The sequence below is a fragment of the Aotus nancymaae genome, unplaced genomic scaffold (genome assembly GCF_030222135.1).
Source record: "Aotus nancymaae isolate 86718 unplaced genomic scaffold, 86718_ANA_hifiasm-v0.15.2.pri h1tg000007l, whole genome shotgun sequence".
Lineage (NCBI taxonomy): Eukaryota > Metazoa > Chordata > Mammalia > Primates > Aotidae > Aotus > Aotus nancymaae.
Genome location: NW_026988418.1, coordinates 47,829,768 through 47,853,304, shown reverse-complemented (window position 1 = coordinate 47,853,304; position 23,537 = coordinate 47,829,768). Strand labels below are relative to the sequence as shown.

The 23,537-nt window shown below is 39.4% G+C and overlaps 1 protein-coding gene across 1 annotated transcript in view; it reads left to right on the top strand.

Moving 5' to 3' along the window:
• The window catches only part of MCOLN3 (mucolipin TRP cation channel 3), a 28,586-nt gene extending 5,448 nt beyond the window's left edge, over nt 1–23,138 (top strand). Inside the window, exons 3-13 of the mRNA XM_012442459.3 lie at nt 1,692–1,859; nt 7,556–7,709; nt 8,815–8,899; nt 8,977–9,073; nt 12,263–12,362; nt 15,235–15,347; nt 15,431–15,580; nt 18,684–18,785; nt 18,892–19,014; nt 19,807–20,013; nt 21,828–23,138. Coding sequence (XP_012297882.2) covers nt 1,692–1,859; nt 7,556–7,709; nt 8,815–8,899; nt 8,977–9,073; nt 12,263–12,362; nt 15,235–15,347; nt 15,431–15,580; nt 18,684–18,785; nt 18,892–19,014; nt 19,807–20,013; nt 21,828–21,962 — 1,434 coding nt within the window. The 3' untranslated portion in view covers nt 21,963–23,138. The remainder of the gene's footprint in view (nt 1–1,691; nt 1,860–7,555; nt 7,710–8,814; nt 8,900–8,976; nt 9,074–12,262; nt 12,363–15,234; nt 15,348–15,430; nt 15,581–18,683; nt 18,786–18,891; nt 19,015–19,806; nt 20,014–21,827) is intronic.
• Nucleotides 23,139–23,537: the final 399 nt, after the last annotated feature.

The window sequence follows — 23,537 nt, the reverse complement described above, 5'->3', positions numbered from 1 at the left end:
ATTCTTAAAACAAGTTGGAGGTAGGTAGTGGTATCCTCATTTCACAGATGAGAACCAATGAGGGACTTGGTAAGGAAAAGGACCCTGTCATAGTCAGGAAACTAGAAGAGTAGAACTGATATTCAAACTCAGATTTATTTTCTCTAAGATTTATGTTCTTAATTACTTCTTAATTTTCAGGGAGCTCATCTAACCTTCCTATGTTTACTAGGGTGGTCAAAAGAAAACTGACAATGGTTTAAGATGTTAAGGCTGCTAGTAATAAGCAAGTAAAAGGTGTTAGGTAAGTTTTTAAAAGGAACTGAGGGCTTCTTAAATTGTGCTGTTTCCTTAATTTGTATCAGAGCAATCAAACAAATATTCGATAAAGACAACTTTATAATTGAGCAAATGAGGGTGAATTGGTAACAGATTATCTCAGGGAAAATATGGTGGTTCTTCTGTTAAGTTGGAGATTTTGTATTTGCAACAGCAAAAGAAAGATGCTTACAATGATAGACAGCCTACTAAAAATTTCTCTTTTCCCAATACTTGGCTTACTCTCTGAATTATAGCAGTTTTCTCTCAGCCATTGTTATTCCTGTGTGCCACTAAACCTTTGAGGGTGGGGACCAATTGTCTTCTCATTGTATCCTTAGTCCCTAGCTCATTGCTGACACATGAGAAGTACTCGTGTATTTGAATGACTGGTAAGAGTATCTTTGGGAATTCTTTGGAGCTGTTTGGTCATCAGCTTCAACAGATACAAAATCCCCAGAATATCAAGATATCATCTCATTGAGGACAATTAAAGAGGCTCTTCAGAAGTGGGAGTTAGGTGCAGAGATGATTAGGTGACGATATATGTGGGGTGCAGACTGTATCTCATATGTGGAAGGGAGAGGGGAAAAGATTTGTCTTCTCTACTTTTTCTGATCAAACCCTGGATTACTTTGTGTAGCGTGACGGGGTGGCTAGATCTTAGATTTAGTCTGTCAGACATGGGTTTCAGTTTTGACTATATTGACACTGGCTAATGATGTGACTTGAAAAAATTATGTAACTTCTCTGAGCCTCATCTCTAAAATTGGTATATTAGGAATATACTACAGGATTAGTATGAGGAAAGTTCCTGGAATAGTGTATGGAATACAGGTACTCAACATTGTTCCCGCCTTCCATATAAATATGCTCTGCCTCACTCTGGGATTTAAGAAAGAGTGTAGTTTCTCAATTTACAGCATGTGCGGGGTGTGTATGTATGTGAGTGTGGGGAGTGTGTATGTATGTGAGAGAGAGAGAGAGAGGTTTGGGTGGGAGGGAAGAGAAGACGAAAGAGAGACTTAGAGTATGGTAAGCTTTTAGGTGTAACCAAAAGGCCTTAGGTTAACATGACAGCAGTTTGGTGTGTGAACAACTGAGTTTCATGTAAAATGCTGAGGTCAATCCTGCATGACTATTAAGGACAGATTACGTTAATATACTTTAATTTAGACAAGAGTTGAGGGGTTGTGGTGATCAGACGTAGGAATATAGTTTGGTCACAGGACTTGGACTTTCTTAATGTATTATCCACCTGCTGCAAAACCTTCTTGATGTCCCAGAGAATTCATTTTAAACTCTTCTATTTGCTGTTCAAGTCCCTGTACCTTCTGCTCTGCTTTTTCTGCCCACATTTTCCAATGTCTTACCTTTTCTTTTTTTCTTTTAAGCTGGTCTTATTTGGGCTAAGTAACCAGATGGTGGTAGCTTTCAAGGAAGAGAATACTGTGGCATTCAAACACCTTTTCCTAAAAGGATATATAGACCGAATGGATGACACGTATGCAGTGTACACACAAAGTGATGTGTATGATCAGATAATCTTCGCAGTGAACCAGGTAAATCAAGTGTGTGCATTATTTACTTGGGAAAAAACAAACTGGAAAAAATGATAGCAATGTACATAATAGAAACTGACATTCAAGAGGAGAAGGGTGAACATTTCTGCTTGGAAATGACACATACAAAATTATTTAAAATTTTTTAAAAAAATATTGTCAACAAAATTTTATAAAACTTGAAGTTGAGAAAAGCTTTTGTTTAGTAACAGAAAGGCAGAAACTTTAAAGATTTAATTAAAAGCATCAGAGTTAGGGCTTGGCATGGGAATCTGGAAGATTTAAAATTACTAACTATGACCCTGGGTGTAAGTAGTCATTAAGTCTTCAGAGCTGAAAGTACACTTTCAGGGCCCCTTAACAAATAATGAGAATATTAACTTTTCAGAGTGTGTACAGCAACCAAGACCTAAAAATTCACTTGAAAGTAAGTAAGGCCTTTATGTCGTACATGACAATGGTATTATTGTGACACTGACTAACTGCCGAACAGAAAACAAGCTTGTTTTACATATAGATGAATACTGTAGTTTATTGAGTTTCTAATATATATTTTTGCCATAAAAAGTATTTTCTCAGGACCCCAAAATTTTAAATTTGTAGGTATCATTGAAAGTATCTTGGAAGTCAGTATTCCCAAACTGGGTTAGTTTGCAGAACACATTTCAAAATTATTACAATTCTTCAGAAAATTATTATAGTGCAATCATGGCTATTCATTTTCTAGAGACAATCTATGCACATTGAGATGGTAAGCTGCTAGGATAAAATACAGATGTATGGCATGAAGTCTTTCTGTTAGCACTGGGATTGGGAAAATGAGCCAGAAATCTAAAGTAATAGAAATAAGTTACATAAACTGTTAAACAGAATTATGTCCTACAATTTGTAGTTGTTAAGAATATAATGATGGAGATACTCTGTTTTTAGAATTTTAAGTATACTGAGTTTCTCTAAAGCTAGTCTGATCTAAACTGGTAGTTTGGTGTTTTTATTGGGAAGGGAGAGTGGGATCAAGGCAAGAGGTGAACAGTCCATTAAATTCTTTTCTGTTTTGTTTTTTTTGAGAGACAGGGTCTTACTCTGTCACCCAGGCTGGAATGCAGTGGCACAATTACAGCTCTCTGCAGACTCAACCTTCTGGGCACAACTGATCCTCCCATCTTAGCCTCCCAAGCAGCTGGGGTCATAGGCATGTACTACCATGCCTGGCTAATTTAAAAAAAATTACTTTTGTAGAGACAAGGTCTCCCTATGTTGCCCAGGTTGCTCTAACTCCTGGTCTCAAGTGAGACTTAATAGTTGAGGTGATTGTTACTGAGAGGAACTGACAAATAGGGCAGTGGCATCTCCATTCTTAGAAGCATATCCATGACTATTAGTTATCCCAAAGGGTTTACCCCAAGATGTCATCCTACTGGATAATCTCCAGGGCTCATTCTGATCCAATACTGTGATTATAACAGCACTGCTTTTTGTTTATTATATATGCTTCTATATTTGAATGTGAGAGACCTACTTATTTTCTTTTTAGGCTATCTCTTGGCTTTCCTCTTATTTCTTCAATCATTTTTGGGTCAGCTTTACTGGTTCCTTTTCTTTCTTGTGCCTCTTAAATTTGAGCAGTCCTCAAAGCTTGGTCCTTTTCCTGCAGAAACACCCTTCACTACCCAGCCTCAGCCATCACCATGATGAGGGGACTCCCAAGCAGTTCCCACGCTGCCAGACGCCTACCTCACAAGCACCTCAGCACTGCGAATCCAGAGTGGCTTCTCATTCTCCTCCCACCCATCCCTAGGCTCTTTCTTCTTTCTGGTCAGTTGCTTAGGTTGAAAGGCCTCAGGGTCTTCCAGGAATCATTCATTCTTGCAGCTCAAACATAGTTTATAAATTCCTCATTCTGGTTGGCTTCCCTTCTTTCCTACCGCCTTTCCCTACTACCTCTTGCTTTTGGTGCCACAGCATTTAGCTAAGGATATTTAATGTGTTTCTGTATTATAACTCAAAGGCTGACTTGGGACCTATGGATCTGGCTGAAAATGCCTTCTCTCAAGGCAGAACTGGAGAGACCAGGAGGGATGGATGCCCAGCGTAGTTAAAGCTCCACCAAGGCCTCCACCACTTGGCTATTCTGTGCAGTCTCACCACCAGTTAGTTCCAACCATCATCTCATACCACATTTCTGTCCCAGAACTCTCTGACTTGGGCTCTAGGGCTGCCCTCTAGCTGGACACAGCCCTGCTGCTTCCCTAGATTACCCAGTTCTTGCCAGATGCTCAGACTTGCACAAAGAGCTGAATGAAGAGCTCAAGGAAGTCTGGCTATAGCACATACAGTTAATGTATATATTATATAATGTAACTATATGGCGTATATAATTATAATGTTAACAGGTACCTGCAGCCCTGGGCCTCTGATCTTTCACAGTTCAAGATCTTAAAAAGGTTTAAGACACAAAATTCTGTGGTCTGAAGGTTCAGACCTCTAGGTGATTCCTGTGGGGACTGCCCCACACTTACACCTGGACTCTGGGAGGGTTGTAGTGCCCCATCACAGCTGTGACTGTGCTTTGTGACCCCTGCTTGCCTGTCCCTATTTACCTCTCATTACACGTCATGTGTTCTAGGTACACTAGTCTACTGGCTACCTTAAATGGAAAACAAAACTCTCAAAACTGAGTATCTCCAGCATTATTCTACTTTACCCCTCTATGCCAAACATAATGTTGTTTAATAGCTTAGGGAGCTTGCTTCTATTACCAGAGATTTCTGGCTCACTTTCCTAATCCTAATGCTAACAGAAAGCTTGGTGCCATAATCATCTTTCTTATCCTAACAGTTAACCAACTCGCTGTGCACAGATTAGCTCTAGTAACAAAGAGCTCCATTCCATTATAATAATTTTTCACCTCACCTCAAATATTAATTTGACAAATATTTGAGCACCTACTGTGTGCCTGCAGGGCTGGTGTTGGAGCAGTGTATTGGTAAATTCCCTGTCCTGTGGAACTTGCATTCTAATGCAGGAGATCGATTTTAAACAAGTTTAACAAAAATCTTTTGCTTTAGGGTAGTGATGAGTGGTATGAAGAAAAATAAACCAGCGTAAGGCAATAACACTAGTCTCAGAGTGGTCAGAAAAGGCCTTTCTGAAGACTTGAAATCCGGGGAAGAATAGTCCAGGCTGAAGGAGTGGCAACAGCAAAGGTCCTGAAGCTGGAAAGCGATTGGTATGTTTGAGAAAATGCGAGGGAGGCAAGTATGAGGGGCAGTTAGGGCCAGAGGAGCTGGGGGCCAGATCCCTCAGAACATGGAAAGGAGCTTTGAATTTTATTCTGAGAGTGACACGAAGCCATGGAAGGGCTTTTCGTAGGGGAGAGACTCTAATAATATACATAAGCACAAGCTAACATGTATTCACTCAAATATTTATTAAATAGTATCTATTATGTATCAGGCACTTTTTTGTGTGTGCAGGGGTCCTGCAGCGAACAAACAGACAAAGTCTAGGAGGTCATATTCTCATTGGAAGAGCCAGTCAGTAAATAAGTATAAAAGAACATCATCTGTCAGTTTGTTATAAGTACTGTGGAAAATAAAGCCAGCAAAGTGACTAGCTGGAGGTGGTTGGAGAAGGTCTGTCTGACAAGGCGACATGTAAGCAGACCGCAGACTAAAGAGAGGACAGGCAGCCTGTGTCTATCTCAAGGAAGAAGCTTCCAGGTAGGAAGAACAGCAAAAACAAGAGTCTGGAGGAGGTGTATTTTGGATATCACTGTTCTAAGGGCTGGACATACATGAATTCACTCATTCCTTTTATCAATCTTACGAGTTCTAGATGGAGACTAGACGAAGGTGAGAGGGAGGATTGGAGAGGCAGAGGCTTAATTTGTCCAGGGAAGAAAAGATAATGGTTTGGAATAGGGCCATATTAATGAAGGTGATGAGAGACAGTCTGATTTGTGGTGAGGAGGCTCTGATCGATTGATTGATTGATTGATTGATTGACGGATTTGAGACAAAGTCTCATTCTGTTACCCAGTCTGGAGTACAGTGGCACGATCTCAGCTCACTGCAACCTCCGACTCCCGGGTTCAAGCAATTCTTCTGCCTCAGCCTCCTAAGTAGCTGGGACTACAGGCACATGCCACCACACCTGGCTAATTTTTGTATTTTTGTAGAGATGGGGTTTCACCATGTTGGCCAGGATGGTCTCGATCTCCTGACCTCGTGATCCACCTGCCTCGGCTTCGCAAAGTGCTGAGATTACAGGCATGAGCCACCGCACCTAGCCAAGGCTCACATTTTTAAGTGATTCTTGTGTGGAGATAATTTAAAAGTCATGCGTGACTTTCAGATGTACTGGAAGTGGAATATAAGAGAAATTGACAAAAGAATCTTTCCTAAGTTTTGGCCTGAACAACTGACTGACTTACAGAGTAATTTATTGAGAAGGGAATTACTGTGGAAGGAGCAGGTGAGCAGGTGTTTCTGTTTGCACATTTACTAGAGATTCCTCTTAGACACTATTGGCATCATGTAGGCAGATTGCCATCCATGTATGGTATTCAGTGGAAAAGTCAGAGCTAGAGATGCTAATTTGGAAGCTGTCAGCATATAGATGGTATTTGAAACAAGGAACTGGTTGAAGTCAGCTATGGAGAGAATGTGGATAGAGGTTGTGGCCTGAATCCAAAGATACTCCAAAATACAGAGGTTAGCAATGGGAGGATTCAGCAAAGGAGACCATGAAGAAACAATCAGAGTCCCAGAAGTCAAGTAAAGAAAGTATCCCATGTACGAGGAGCATTCAACTGCATCAGATACCATGGAGATGTTAACTATAGGAGGACTGAGAACTAGGCATCAAATTTGGTAACATGCTGCTCATTGGTGACCTTGACAAGGTCCAACTCAAAAATCCATCCCATATTAGAAATTATTTTCTTCATTTGTCATGTCATGCTTCATACATATCTTTTAGCAGAATTATTTTCTGTGTCGATCACACAAAGTTGTTAATTTCAGGAGTGAGAGAATGACCAATTGTACCAAACATATTGCTCTAAAACACTTTGTTTTGGAAACATGTCTGCAGACATCCATTAAAAATTTAAGTTGACAGTTACTCCAAGACACCGTAAGATTCTCACTTGTAAAAGTAATTTTTTTAGTGTAAAGGATTCACTAGGATAGGCAATATTGCCATAGAGGTGTTTAAATTATAATCTTGCAAAGATGAAGTTTAAAACAATACTTTCTTAAAAAAAGGGTTTTCTGGCTAACCTATAATAATTGTATCCTACTTCTTACACTACAGTGTTAAAGTACAACTCTGACCTTATAGGCGATAGTTTAAAGATAAATAAATTGAATGTCACAGTCAGTTCCTAAACATAATTCTTTAAGGGAAGAAAGAAATGCAAATATTACGTGGCTTCAGACTAATTTTGCAGATAAGGAACTAGAAGTTCAGAAAGGTTGTCACAGAAATGAGGCTGGAATCTAGAACTCTAATTCATGAGTGCCCTTTGCCTTCCTAGTGCACAGCAGCCAGTCACTTACCCTGTTTATCAAGGTGAATATCTCTATCCTAAGGGGGAGTTGGGAACCTGCCAGTTTCAAAGGTGGGGAGGGAGGGGAGTCACTTCTGCCCTGGCTAGCATTCCCATCTTTTGTTTCTTGTTTTGGTTGAAGTACTTGCAGCTATACAATGTCTCAGTTGGGAATCATGCTTACGAGAACAAGGGTACCGACCAGTCTGCTATGGCAATCTGTCAACATTTCTACAAGCAAGGAAACATCTACCCTGGAAATGATACCTTTGACATCGATCCAGAAATTGAAACTGGTGATGTTCTTCTGTAACCTAGAACCTCAATTTTTAACGCCTCAATTTATATTTAAAATCAGTAATTTTGTCGTTGAAAACATTGATTTGGTCTGTGGTATTAGGGCATACTAAGAATGATGTAGCAGTTATTATGTGTCAAGTAGTATTCTGAGCCCTTTACCGTAACTCAAGAATCCTCAAGAAAACCCAGCAAGTCAAGGATTATTATTATCCCCTTTTATAGAAGACTAAAGCATGGCTCAGAGAGTTAAGTGATCTGCCTAAGATGGAGCTAGAAGAGCAGTGCTGAAATTTGGTCCAGGCTGTTTGTGCTCTTAGCTACCATATTCCACCATCTCTTGTGCAGGACATGCCAGTGAAGTATTAATAGACAGATATTATGCTTGTAAAACATTGCGCTTGCAAACTCTTGGTGTATATAAAACTCTCTTGCCCCAATACCACTTCACTATCATGTACCTTTTGGGGCAGATTGAGGGGGAGGAATAAGAATCAGGACATGGAATAGAATGGCTTATTTTTCTTAGCGAATTCTATTTTGCAATTATACCTAAAACGTTAAGTCATTGACTAAAAAAATAAGCATTCAAATACTTTTAACAACAGATTTTTTTTTGAGAGATAATACTGATAACAGTACCAACTACTGAAAACTTTCTCAAATGCCGTCTCCCTTTTTTGGTGTGTGTGGGGGTGTGTATTGAAGAAACATTGTTAGCACAGAATATTTTAAAAATAGAGCCTTCAAACTGCTTAGAAAATCTTATTGTAGTTACTTCAAGTGCTTCAAATCCTATGCTTAAGATGCAAAAAGGGGGAGGGACTCAACGTTTATCTAGGCCTTAAGGGGAAGAGAACATTCATATAACAATGAAATCGAGTTCAGATCTTTGTCTACCCTCCACTCCAGAAATGTTGTAGCCACTTAGGTCTTAAAAACAAATGAGTCATGGTAACCATGTGGTATCAATGTTTAGCTTTTAAAGTTTTAATTCCGAAAAATATTAGAATCTGAATAATTGGTCTTAAATCTATCAGTCTTTCAAAATGTAGTCTTATTTATTTAAGTACTAGATCATGTTTTCATTCCTTTCTATGGCAGATTGTTTCTTTGTAGAACCAGATGAACCTTTTCACATTGGGACACCAGCAGAAAATAAACTGAACTTAACACTGGACTTCCACAGGTGAGGAGAGCAGATAGGGGTGTAATACATTTGTATGTATATAGTTCCACAGAACTAAAATTGCCTCTGTTTTCTAGACTCCTAACAGTGGAGCTTCAGTTTAAACTGAAAGCCATTAACCTGCAGACAGTTCGTCATCAAGAGCTCCCTGACTGTTATGACTTTACTCTGACTGTAAGTGTGGGCCAGGCTGAATTTGGTTCCAGTCTGGAGAAAAATTGTTTTATCTAGTTATGTTTCATATGCTTGGATTATGGTGTGATCAAGAATACAGGATGGGGCCAGGCGCGGTGGGTCACGCCTGTAATCCCAGCACTTTGGGAGGCCGAGGTGGGTGGATCACGAGGTCAAGATATCGAGACCATCCTGGTCAACATGGTGAAACCCCGTCTCTACTAAAAATACAAAAAATTAGCTGGGTGTGGTGGCGCATGCCTGTAATCCCAGCTACTCAGGAGGCTGAGGCAGGAGAATTGCCTGAACCCAGGAGGCAGAGGTTGCGGTGAGCCGAGATTGCGCCATTGCACTCCAGCCTGGGTAACAAGAGCGAAACTCCACCTCAGGAAAAAAAAAAAAAAAGAATACAGGATGTTTTCACTTGAATGTGCATAAGGGAAACACTGATACATTTAGCTTTATTTTGCTATAACAATAAGTTTACTTATTAATTATGTCTTTTGCACCTCCGTGTAAGTTCTAGGAGAGCAGGGACCTTGTTTTGTTCACTACTATTTCCAGTATGAAGAACAGTGCCTGGTGTAGGGTAGATTTTCAAACACAAGAGGAACAGGTGTTTGTAGTTTCCGTGTGGTTGGCTCTCAGCAGTCTGTGGCTGTCAGCTAAAGGTTACTGCCAAGAGTTCTTGTTACTTAGTTTCTTCACTGTGGATGTTTCCATGTTTGGAGTTTGTAGTATACATCTTTAACTTATTACAGTTTACCTTCAAGTTATACCCCTGCATATAGTGTAAGAACCTTACAACAATGTACTTCCATTTCTCCCATCTTGGCCCTTGTACTATTGTTGCTATGTAGTGTATTTCTACATGTGTTATAAACCCACAATATATATTTTCTTTAAACAGTCAATTATCTTTTATAGGGATTGAAATAATAATAAAAACATCTTTGTATTTGCCCATGTAGTTACTATTTCCAGTGTGCCTCATTCTGTGTGTAGCTCCTGGTTTGTATCTGGTATTATTTCCTTCTGCATGAAGGGCCTCCTTTAACATTTCTTACAGTGCAGGTCTGCTGGTGATGAATTATTTCAACTTCTGTATGTTTAAAAAAGCATTTCACCTTCCTTTTAAAAGTTTTATTAGCATCTTTTAAATAAAAATGTTACAAATTCATATTTATGGGGTACAGGTGAGATTTTGATGTAAGCATTCAGTGTGTAATGATAAAATAAGGGTAATTGGGACAACATTCACCGCCTCAAACATTTATCACTTCTTTATGTTGAGAATATTTTAAATCTACTCCTTTTTTATATTGAAATATAAAATAATTAACTATAGTTGCCCTATTGTGCTACTAAACACTAGATTTTATTTCTTTTATTTCTTCTATCTCACTGTATCTTTATACCCATTAACCAACCCCAGTTAATCCCCCATGCCTCCCCAATACCCTTTCTAGCCTCTGGTAACCGTTATTCTGTTCCAAGCCTTCCTTTGTTAAAGGTAGTTTCTGTGGCTATAGAATTCTAGGTTGACTGTTTTTTTCTTCAACACTTTAAATATGTTATTCTTTTAGCTTCCATTATTTATAATGAAAAATCTGCTCTCATCTTTATCTTTGTTCTTCTGTATGAGATGTTTTCCCCCATCTGTTTGCTTTTATATTTTTTCTTTATCTCTGATTTAAAGCAATTCAATTGTGAAATGCTTTGGAGTTTTTTTCGTGTTTCCTGTGTTTAGGGTTCACTGAGCGTCTTGGGTCTGTGGTTTTTTAGCTGTCATTATATTTGATATTTATTCAGCATAATTTCTTCAAATATTTTTGTCACTCTCCCCCACCTTATCAGAGATTCAGAGACAAATACGTCTGTATTTGGTTACTTGGAGTTGTCCCGTAGCTCATCAATGATCTGTTTGTTTTATGTTTCAGTTTTTTTCAGTGTGTTCGTTTTGGATAGTTTCTGTTGCTTTATTTTCAAATTCACTAATTTTTCTTCTGTGCTATCTAATCTTTTCTAATCCCATCCATTATTTTTCTTCTTCAAGATTCAGCTTCTTCTGAGCCTTACAGAGATGTGATTGACATTAAGCCACAGTTACTTTCTCAATAGATATTTAGTGAGCACCTATTATTTGTACAAACCTGAGACTGTTTGTGTACGAAAAGCATGGATTCTCCTCGGCAAGGATTTCTGACTCAATCAAATAACACTGAGCACCCTCCTTGCGTGAGGCCATAGGCTGGGTCTTGCAGCCATTAGGGACATAGGCAGACACTGACTGTGCCCTCAGTTGCTTATCAAGGAAAAAGACACGTACAGTCTCTGATGAGGAGAAATACAGTGACTGAACTTTTAGAAGTCATTTGGAATCTTATATTTGAAGTATTTCTGATTACCTCACATGGAGAAGCTTCAGTACAATTTATTTAAATAACAGACTTCTCAAAGAACTTTTTTTTCTTCAGGACTTGAGAGAGAGAGAAGAGGCAGAAATGAAACTGACTGATTTTCTTGCCTTGCCTTCCCTGTCCTTATATGGGGAAGACAGTAGGAGTACTGTGGAAGGTGTTCTGGCCTAGCTTTGTCCTGCTCGGCCCCTGGTGTCCTGAAGTGTTATTCGTGAAGCAAGGCATGACTGTTGACTCCCAGTCACCAAACCCTTTATAACTGTTGTGGTGCCAATGTGACTAAGAAATCTAGGCCCAGAATAAAAATTTAAAAAGCTCTACTTGAAATGTCTCAAAGCAGAATTAATGAGCCTTTGTATTAGTAAGAATTGTAGCAGCACTAAAAATCTACCCCTAGCTGACGTCCTGCCAGAATTTGAGAGAAAGCACAGTTGTACCAGCTCTTGCTCATATGACGAGAGTATCTGGAAGTACTTAGAATGGAGAGCAAGAGGAAGTACCCTTGTTACGTAAATTTTTTGGAGTGGAAATCCTGTCCTAGAAATATAACGTTTTAGAGACTACAGGGTCTCTATAGAAGATCTAGTTCATCCTTCTCATTTCACAGAGAAATAAAGGAAACTTCCCATGGTTGAACAGAGTTAGCAACAGATCGGAGATGAGAATCTGGGTCTACTGTCCCCTTGAAAGAATTGTTCCCTAATTAATACATAGAGGTATCTTGGCTTCAAAAAACTGTATGTTTTTGACTGCTTTCCTGTCTTCACAGATAACATTCGACAACAAGGCCCATAGTGGAAGAATTAAAATAAGTTTAGATAATGACATTTCCATCAGAGAATGTAAAGACTGGCATGTATCTGGATCAAGTAAGTGATGAGCATTACTAGTTTTCAGAATGGTTATTAAATACTGTAAATGGTTATTAAAATATCTCCCTCTGGATATCTGGGAACAGCAAATAGAAGTTTAGACCTTTTTCAAGTCCCTAAATCTCTACAAATAGATCAACTCTGATGTTTCAGACAATAAGTAAGTCATGAATAACTGAAATGGGCTTCCTCTCCTTGTGCCCTCACTTGCCCACTCCTGAGCAAGAATGTACTCACAGTCCCCTGCCACCAAAACCCTACATACATCTTCCCAGACCAATACTTATTGAGTGGTACTGTATACCTACTTCCACCTTAATTTTCCTCATTTTAATATTTTTAAATGTCCTTAAGATAGGCAGACAGAGTCTAGCTCTGTAGCCCAGTCTGGAGTGCAGTGGCACGATTATGGCTCACTGCAACCTCTGCCTCCCAGGTTCAAATGAGTCTCCTGCCTCAGCCTCCTGAGTAGCTAGGATTACAGGTGCATGCCACCACGCCCAGCTAATTTTTGTATTTTTAGTAGAGACAGGGTTTCACTGTGTTAGCCAGGCTGGTCTCAAACTCCTGATCTCATGATCCACCCACCTCAGCCTCCCAAAGTGTTGGGATTACAGGAGTGAGCCACTGTGCCCGGCCAGAATCCTTATTTTCACGAATGAAGAAACTAAGGCTCAGAAGCCAGGGGCAAGTCGGGTAGGATGTGACCCCAAAGCATCCCACATATTATGATTGTCTTCTGTCCATTTAAAAGTATACTAAAAGAAGAAAGGATCTATTCTTAGAAATATAGACAAGAATTCAGGTGTAGACTAAATACTGTCAAGAATTTTGGGGCTGAACTGGAGAAAATTGCCTAGAAAGAATTTATCTAATTTTCTAGTGCCTCATAAGTAACATCATGGTACATTGTACTGGACTTAGTGGTCATTAGATGAGGAGTTCTCAGATTCTAATCAGCAGAAGAATCATCCTGGGTACCTGCTCCAATGTAGTTTCCCCAGCTCTATATAAGCCAGTAGTTCTGGGGTGGGACCTAGAAATGTGTAAATAGTCCTTATGCAGACTATACTTGGATAATCACAGTTCTAAAGTTTCTTACTAATTGATTTGCCAAGTTCCAAAGTAATAATGAGATAGAGTAAACAAAATGAAATTTTGCCATCATAGTATTTTTTTTCACTAATAGGTAACTTCAAATATATGAGGCTGTTGAATCACATTTGAAACACAAGCCTTTTTTGTCATCTGTATACGTTATAATGTCTCTCCACAAATGCCAGAATCAGAAAAATGAGAGCATACGCAAGTGTCTGGCACCTAGGCATTCTCTTAAATGTTTGTTTCTTAATGTTTAAGTTTCTCTAAAGTCAATTTAGACGTTTATGTAGCAATTATGCTCCTTGGCAGATATTAATGGGATGCTTCATGACAGAAATAGTCTTAAGTATTTTCTCTTTTTGTCAGCAGAGAGCAGTCTAACTTATTAAATAGAGACAAGCTCTGTGGCAGAGTGTACAATGGTTGACACCTCTGCCCATCTCTCTACATTGGCTCCAGCATGCTGGCCAGGACTTCACATTTTCGATTCTCCAAAATCTCCATAAAGATGGCTCTTTCTTGTCACTCAGGTTTCAGCTAAAACCCACTGCTCCCTCTCTGAGGCCTTCTTTTACTATGCAATATAAATAAACCTCTTTTCTTCCATATTGCCTCACACTAACCTCTCTCATATAGAGCAATAGTTCTCAGACTTTAGCATCACCTGGAGGGCTTGCAGAAACCCAATTCAGTGATTTCTGATTCAGTAGGTCTGGACTAAGACCTCAGAATGTACACAAGCTTCCAAGGAATGCCAAGAACCACTGACATTGAGTGACAGACACTGGAAACAAACTACAGAGATTTTACCCCAGCTCTTCTACTGACTAGCCCTGTAACTGTGGGGAAATCATGTGACCTCTCTGTGCTTCAGATTTCTCACCTGCAAAGTGGGGATAATCATGCTTACCTCATTGGAGTTGCTGTGAAGATCAAAGAGGTTAATATATATAAAGTGTTTAGAGCTATGCCTGGCAAGAAATGTGCTCAATACATGTTATCTATTATGATTATCTTCTTTATATTACTTACTCATATCTAAAAGTATTTTGTTGCGTGTTTACTTCTTTGTAGTAGAATAGAAGTTTGAAAAGATCAGGGACTTTATCTATCTTGTTTACCACTGTATCCTAACATCTAGAAAAATGCCTGGCACATAGTGAATGCATAATAAATATTGTATACCTAGATAAGTATATTTTAATAGAATATGCAGGGAGGTGGGCCTGGGCATGGTGGTTCATGCCTGTAATCTCAGTACTTTGGGAGGCTGAGGTGAGAGGATCACTTGAGTCTAGGAGTTTGAGACCAGCCTTGGCAACAAAATAAAACCCTGTCTCTACAAAAAAATGTAAAATTAGCTCGGTATGGTGGCACATACCTATAGTTCCAGCTACTAGGGAGGCTGAGGTGAGAGGATTGCCGAGCCTGGGAGGGGGCTGCAGTTAGCTTGATTGCGCCACTGCCTTCCAGCCTGGGCAACAGAGACCTGGTCTCAGGGAAAAAAAAAGAATATGCAGGGAAGCTAATTGTATTAAGAACAAAGACCATAGGCTTATAAAGTTAAAGATATTGGAATGATAGTTGTGGTAAATAGAAGGACTTTCACCCTTCTTTAAATACTAATTGGAAGACCGTTTATCAGGGCTTCTTTTCTTTGTTGTCTTACCAGAAAGAATGCTTGAATTATTTAAATGATTCTAAAAAGAAGATGTCACCGTATTAATGTCCCACCACATAAGCACTGTGTAATCCTCTTTGCTTTCAGTTCAGAAGAACACTCATTACATGATGATCTTTGATGCCTTTGTCATTCTGACTTGCTTGGTTTCATTAATCCTCTGCATTAGATCTGTGATTAGAGGACTTCAGCTTCAGCAGGTAGGGGATGTTGCTTTCCAGGAATGCTACTGACATTTTGATTGACAGAGACATTCACTATGCCTCTTCTCTTTTCCCTAAAGGAGTTTGTCAGTTTTTTCCTCCTCCATTATAAGAAGGACGTTTCTGTTTCTGATCAAATGGAATTTGTCAATGGATGGTACATTATGATTATTATTAGTGACATATTAACAATCATTGGATCAATTCTAAAAATGGAAATCCAAGCTAAGGTAATTTTTTTCCTAATCATGCTATTGTTAGTGTCAGATTTGTATTAATGGTAATTTACTTTTCCAGAATTTGAGAATTTTCAGAATTATTTCTTCTACACTGTATATCAAGTAGACTTGAAATTGGTAATGGTAATTTTCTTAAATCTAGTCAGGAGGTTTCTTAGGCAGAGTTTTTCGAAGTGTCATCCACAAACCATTGCATCAGAATCATTGGGTGCCTGGTAAAAGTGTACCATGTTAGACCAACTGAATTCAAACTCTTCGGCGGGGTCTGTGAATTCTTACACACACCAAAATTCATACACAACCAAGGTAACTAATGTAAGAGTTTAAAAAAAACAATCTTACAAGAAATGCTAGAATATTTAACAAAAACGAGTGGGGCTACAGGGGAAAGTGAGGTCAAGGCACTATGCCAAACAAATGGCATGCTTGCATTTGCGCCCTCCATCCGTTCATAGTGAGAACACTTCCATTTTCTTGCTTTCCCATTGATGTGCTGTGAGCTTATCCATTTTAAGACTAACCTAGCCTAAAAATCAACTGTCCCCAGGAAACAAAAATCAAATTTAAAGAACTAATATTGTTTAAACTAATCTTGCTCAAACTTATGTTTTCCTAGTCTTGATGCAACTGATTGAGTCTCCTGGGGAGTTGGTTATACACCTGGGCAGAGACCCCAAATGCAATTGTTCAGAGAAGATAGGAGCTTATTTCTCTCTTATGTAATACTATGGGTTTTACAGAGTGCTGAGTAGCTCAACTTCCCATAGTCATTCAGGCACCCACGCTCCTCCAGTTTTGTTTCTCTGCCATCCCTTAAGGACTTGCCCTGACTGCATAATTATTGCTGAGTTGCCTCAAACAGGTTGCAGCTTATGGGAAGCAAAAATACAGTATGGTGGAGGCTCTCCCATAGACTAATGGCTTGGCTCAAGAGTGGTAGAATTTATTTCTGTACATATCCTACTGGATAGGATTTAGTCAATCCTAACTGCAGAAGGAGCCAGGGTACACAGCCCAGGCATGTGCCTAGAAAGGGGAGAATGAGTTTAGGTCAACACTTAGCAGCTGCCACTATATGTGGCTGTGGTATGTATCATTGGAATAGATGTTTAACTTCAGGGACAAACAAAAAACCAAAACAACAAAAAAGAAGAGTAAGGGGAGATTTGCAGCAAATCTTTATTTTTACCAACATCGACTATCATTAATTTCAGTGAACTCTAAATAGTGTCCCAAAATATCTTTCTATATTTTTCTAGACCGTTCACTGCTGCCTCATAAATGATCATATCATGTTTTCCTCTCTTCTGAAACCTCTAATACCCTTGTCCTATCCTCATTCTAAGCTGATGACCTTACTTCCTGTTTCACAAAAATAATAGAAAAAGACCCAGAATTTCCACATTCCCACCTTATTTATCTGCCACCTGGCAACAGTGCCCATATACAGTGCTTTTTTTCTGTGGATGTATTGTTTAGGCTACTATTCAGGACCAACCCCTCCACCTGCCTACCAGAGGTCATCACCACTTGTTTATTCAGGGCACAGCTCCAGCTAGTTTTACTTCTCTTCGGAATCATCAGTTTCCCGCTCTCTACCAGGTCATTCCCATTAGCATGTTTTTGTCCTTTTTCTTAAGAGATAGTATCTCAACTCTAAATCCTCCCCCTAACTTACTACCCTCATTTATTTAGCAAAAGATCTCACAAAAATAGTTAATCTTGTTATTTTTTATTCTGATCCTCTCCTACACCCCCTCCCCCGCTTTTGTTTTTAAGAGACAAGGTTTTGCTCTGTTGCCCAGGCTGGGGGGCAGTGGTGTGATTATAGCTCACTGCAGCTTCGAACTCCCCACTTAGAATTCTTCCCTGAACTCTAGACTTGGAATATCCATTGTCTAGTCTATATCTCCATTTGGATGTCTGCTTTTTCTCTCAAATTTAACACACCAAAAACAGAACATCTAAAGCCCCCACCTCTGCACACCAAACCTGCTTCTCTCATAGCCTTTCTAATTTTGGTTAATGGCAACTCTCATCAGTTACTCAAGCCAAAAATCATGGATTCATCATAGACTCCTCTCTTTTACTAATCTCCTCTTTCCCACATCTAATCCAAGAGGAAATATTGTTCTACCTTCATTGGCCAGGCACTGTGGCTCATATAATCCCAGCACTTTGGGAGTCTGAGGCAGGAGGATGGCTTGAGCCCAGGAGTTCCAGACCAGTCTGGGCAACATAGTGAGACCCATCTCTACAAAAAATAAAAGACATTAGCCAGCATGATGGCATGTGTCTGTAACCCAGGCTACTTGGGAGGCTGAGGTGGGAGGATTGCTTGAGCCCAGGAAGTCCCACTGCTCTCCACCCTGGGTGATAAGAGTTAGGGCCCTGTCTCCAAAAAAAAAAAAACAAAATCACCTCATCAACTCCACTATTACCAGCCTGGTCCAAGCTTCCATCTCTCATTTATATTATTGCAATAGCCTCCTCACTCCAACAACCTGCTCTCAACCACAGCAGCCAACATCTGATCATATCACCTCTGTTTGTGGTTCTCAAATTTCCCCAGTTGAGTTAGAGTAAAAGACAAAGTTGGTAAGTGCCACCTTAGCCCTATAACTGTATACCCTTTCTATTGCTCACTCCAGCTAGATGCACTATCTTGTCAGGTACCCTCCTGTCTCAGGGCCTTTGCACTTCCCAGTCCCTGTGCCTGGTAGGCTCCTCCCCTAGATTTTTGTTTGACTTGCCCCCTCCCTCCTTTCAGATCTTTGCTCAGATGCCTTCTGTTTAGTGAGACCTTCTCTGATCACTGTATTTAAAATGACAAACCCATACCTATTCCTTATCCCTTCCTCTGAATTTTCTCTTCAGTTGTCATCAGCAAATGTCCCAAAGTTTCTATGAACTTATTTATATTGTCTCTCTTCCCTCTACTAGAATGTAAGCTTCATGAGAGCAAAGAATTTTGTTTGTTTACTGCTTTATTCTTAGCACCTAGAACAGTGCCTGACTCATAGCTACCTCAATATTTATTGCCCAAATGAATTTCTGCTTTATAATCTGATTATATTTTTCCACTCTGTCTTAGAGTCTAACTAGTTATGATGTCTGTAGCATACTTCTTGGGACCTCTACCATGCTTGTGTGGCTTGGAGTCATCCGATACCTCGGTTTCTTTGCAAAGTACAATGTAAGGAATTCCACAGATCTCCATGCTGTTGGTATTGCTCTCAGAGTTATTACACTGCTTTGGCTAAAGGACAAAGAGATTCTAATGGCCTCTCTTTCTTTCTCAGCTCCTCATTTTGACCCTTCAGGCAGCACTGCCCAATGTCATCAGGTTCTGCTGCTGTGCAGCTATGATTTACTTAGGCTACTGCTTCTGTGGGTGGATCGTGATGGGGCCTTACCACGACAAGGTACTGATAAACAACTTTTCCCCTATTACTATTAAGCTTTTAGTGTAGTGCCAGTAACTTGTTATCCTTTTTCAATGAACTCCTTTTATTTTGTGATTCAGCCTTAAAATGTTGAAAGTAGTATATCTAGTGCTATATATATAAAGTGGTAACGTGTGACCACCTTGAGAGAATATGTGATGTACTCAACTGTCTCAAGTTCCTTCTTGTAATGTATCAGGTAATTAAGTCCCATTTACCATCAGTGAAGTCAAGTTTAGTCAATTTGATTCATCAGTATATCCAAGAGCAATCTATTCAGATAAGCCTTCTTGAAATGTGACTTTATTTAAAAAGTAGCATGAGGGAAACTTGTAGAAATATTTGAAATTTTGTTACCAGAGCTATAGTCTGGAATGGAATATTATGCCTTATTTTAAATGAAATAAACTTTAAAATGAGATGTATGAGCATGCATGGTTGGGACCTGGGTATCTCTGCACAGGCATTTCAAGGTCTCTTTAAGGTAAAGGGCAGATGCAATGCTTGATTCAGAAAAGCACTGAGGGTGCAGACCAGCTCCTGCATTTGATTCGGGCTACTCCAAGAGAGAGCTGCTTGTCACAGGGAAAAAAATAGTAGGCTTATACATGATATATGCATCACAAAGCAAATGTGTGTGGTTACCTTAGATTATTTGTTTGAAAACAGTAACTTGGGTTATCTGTTCCCATTATGTTTAATATGATGTCATGAACAAAAGTCTCCAATGGGAAGGAACATGGAATAAAGTGAACTTTTTTCTTTTTCCAGTTTCGTTCTCTGAACATGGTCTCTGAGTGCCTTTTCTCTCTGATAAATGGAGATGATATGTTTGCCACATTTGCAAAAATGCAGCAGAAAAGTTACTTGGTCTGGCTATTTAGTAGAATTTACCTCTACTCATTCATCAGCCTCTTTATATATATGATTTTAAGTCTTTTCATTGCACTGATCACTGATACATATGAAACAATTAAGGTAGGTTTATCAAGAGCCGTAAGTAGTAGCATTGTCCTATAACTTGTAGAGATGCAGTAAAATTCAGTACCTAATGGTAGAAGACAAGTTGATGGAATGTTCATTTCTTCAGGATAGAGAAAAAGGACCTTATTTTTAGAGATTGATAAACAGAAATAGAGGAAAACCAGAATGTCCGGAATGCTGAAAGCCTTAGTCCCTAGGTAGTTAAGCTTTTTCACACAAGCTTTCTAACCTTTTATTAGAATTATAAGGGTCATTTGAAGTCTGAGGGGCAAAGAGTAAAAATCTGAAAAAAAAAAAAAAAAGAATTATAAGGGTTAGTAGATATTGGGTGAATAAAACATATGGTGTTTCAGAAAGCCAAAATATTGTGGGAACATAAAAAATCCAGTTTTTATAAAGAAAAATTGACCCCTTCATTCGGACTGTGCCGTAACTGAGCCAGTTACTCTTTGCAAGGCCCTGCAGGGCACAAGCCCGGGGCCCAGCCTCTAGAATAGCAAAAGGATTAATGGGTCCAATACTAGCCAGGCAGCTTTATACAGTCAGGTACCTGAACTGAAAAGCTATTGTCATTCATATGAGATCTTTTAAAAATCAGTTTGAGCCCCTTGAAATATGGAAAGGCAGAATAAATAGCCATATATGTTTAAATTAATAATCTTATACTGTTAGGTGTATTCGTGGCATAGACACTTCAACGTAGGGATTTTCCGGTATGAGAGGGGTAAAGAAACATTAAACCATGTGGTTGGTCCCAGGGATAAAGAGAAGGTCTTGGTTTGGAGCTGATAATGATGAATACTTTGCTCATGAAGCCAGGGCTGTGACTTCATCCTTACTGAACAAGATTGCAGGGACCGAATGTCTTCCTTGCTTTCTCATCTGCTTAGCAGATGTGTCCTTAGGGTCACCAAGACAACTGTGAAAGAACATAGTTGTAACTTCAGATCCCTCTCAATGGTGCTCTAAAAGTTCACTGCCTCCAACTCTGCATGCCGAGAACTATGTGTTATTTGAGGGTGACATCTGAGAGCTCTTAGGGTAACATGAGTTTTCATCTTTGATGGCATAAGCCTGAAACTCGTATTTTAGATGTTAACCCCTTGCCATGGGCTCAGAGCACTTGCCAAATCGGAAAGCTAAGTTACTGCTGATCCTTTCTAGTCATGGCATGTCCTAGAAATTTTAGGTCCCAAACTGATATAAATATGAGGCCCTTAAACTTCCTGGAAGACTGACTCCAAAAGAGTGTGCAGATTGGAAAGGTCCCTTATAGCATTCAGATCTTTATTCAGACACCTGGGCCAGCTCAGAAGCGTCCAAGACTGTGCTGAGGTCTTCTGGGCAAGGCCAGGGCTGTCCATCCCTCAGCCTGCTAGAAAACCTTGTTAATTTAGATCCACTGGGCTTCTTGTGGCCTGAACCAGGTTCCATCGAAAATGCCTGCATCACATTGGTCTCGAAGTCGCAGGGCTGCAGAGCAGAGTAGTGACAAAGGTTCTCATACTTGGATGGGGCTGGCTCAGTTCTCCCTCGAAGGAAGACTCAGACTTAGACTCAGTGTGCCCATTTGGGTTTCAGTGGACCCAGAAAGAGAGCTCAGGTAGGCAGCTGCAGAATCCTAGGCCCACTTTGCCTCCGCCAAACCTGAGTGACTCCAGAGGTGACATCTGTTTGCAGGTACTCAGAAGTAACTATACTATCTCTCTAGAGAACCCCCTCCCTTGCCAAATGATCCATTTTGAATTTGGAATGAAGCTGTTTTCAAAGGGCTTATTAATGAGAGCTTTTAACATTCTTCTATATAGCATTACCAACAAGATGGCTTCCCAGAGACTGAACTTCGTACTTTTATATCAGAGTGCAAAGATCTACCCAACTCCGGAAAATTCAGATTAGAAGATGACCCTCCCATATCTTTATTCTGCTGTTGTAAAAAGTAGCTATCAGGTTTATATGTACTTTACAGGAAAATATAATGTGTAGCTGAGATTAAAGACTATGGATATTCTGAGATCAGATATACTAAGTTCAAAGACTATTATTTTGAGCTAATTGAGAGCTATAATTCAACAATAACTATGTTTATATTTTTAAAAGTAATATTTAATGTCTTTGCAGTTTTATGCTGGGTTTGTTTTTAAAAATAATGAGGAAAGCTATTGGATTATTATTTCTTGTTTATTTTGCCATGGCCTTAGAACGTATTCTCTGTGCCTCTCTTTTGCTTTGATACTCTTACTTCCCACTATGCTGACTATGTGGACTGTGTAATCGGTGGAAAACAATCCCTGGTCTGACTGTGACTTTGGACAACTCAGTAACCCTGGCTTGGAACCCTCAGGAGTCCATCCTTGAGAGAGTGGGAGTAGTTACCGTATATACAGTAATCAATGTATTTTAAAATCTTCTCTTAAAAGGAAGAATAAGAGTGCACCAGAATAAAATGCACCAGCTAACAATGTGATACAGTCATGTGTTGCTTAACGATAAAGATATGTTTTGAGAAATGTGTCGTTAGGCGATTTTGTCATTAAACATCATAGCATGTAAGTTCCACAAACCTAGATGGTATAGCTTACTTACACACCTAGGCTAGAGCCTGTTGGTCCTAGGGTACAAATCTGTACCATATTTTACTGTATTGAATACAGTAGACAATTGTAACGCAATGGTAAGTATCTAAACATAGAAAAGGTACAGCAAAAATATGGTTTTATAATTTTCTGAGACCACCATTGTATATACGTTACATCGTTGACCAAGACATCATTAATCAGCATATAACTGTATTTGGTTATGAAAAACAACTGTTATTTGATTCTGTTTTTTGTTCTTAAGAGGATTAGGTTTTTAAATACTCATTTACAAGTTTTCTATCCTCCTTCAGTATTAAAGTAGAAAGTAAAAAGAGTATCTTATACATGCATGAAAATTAAAGCACATACCAAATGCATTTTTGATCCGGAAGTGATTATTTTATTACTACTTGAGCAGCCTGTTAAAATTTGTGATGTACTATACCTTTCATAGGCACATTAAGTCTCACAGTGAAGTGTTTTGGGGTCAGAGGCTGTGGTTTCATGGGGCAAGTTTCTATAGCTCACATTAAACTCGGGACTAGGCACAGTTTCTCATGCCTGTAATCCCTGCACTTTGGAAGGCCAAGGCGGGAGAATATTGCTAGAGCCCAGGAGTTTGAGACCAACCTAGGCAACATAGTGAGACCCATCTCTACAAAAAATAGAAAAAAAATAGCTGGATGTGGTGTCACATGCCTGTAGTTCTAGCTACTTGGGAGGCTAAGGCAGGAGGATCGCTTGAGCCCAGGAAGTTGACTGCAGTGAGCTGTGATCATGCCACTGCACTCCAGCCTGAGTGACAGAGTGAGACTGTCTCAAATATATACACATATTTTTGCACATGAAAACAATTATGCTTAAAATTTTAAAGTAAGAGAAATATGTGCTGTAAAAAGACATAAAAATAGCCTCTACTCCTTGTAGACTGCTGATTGA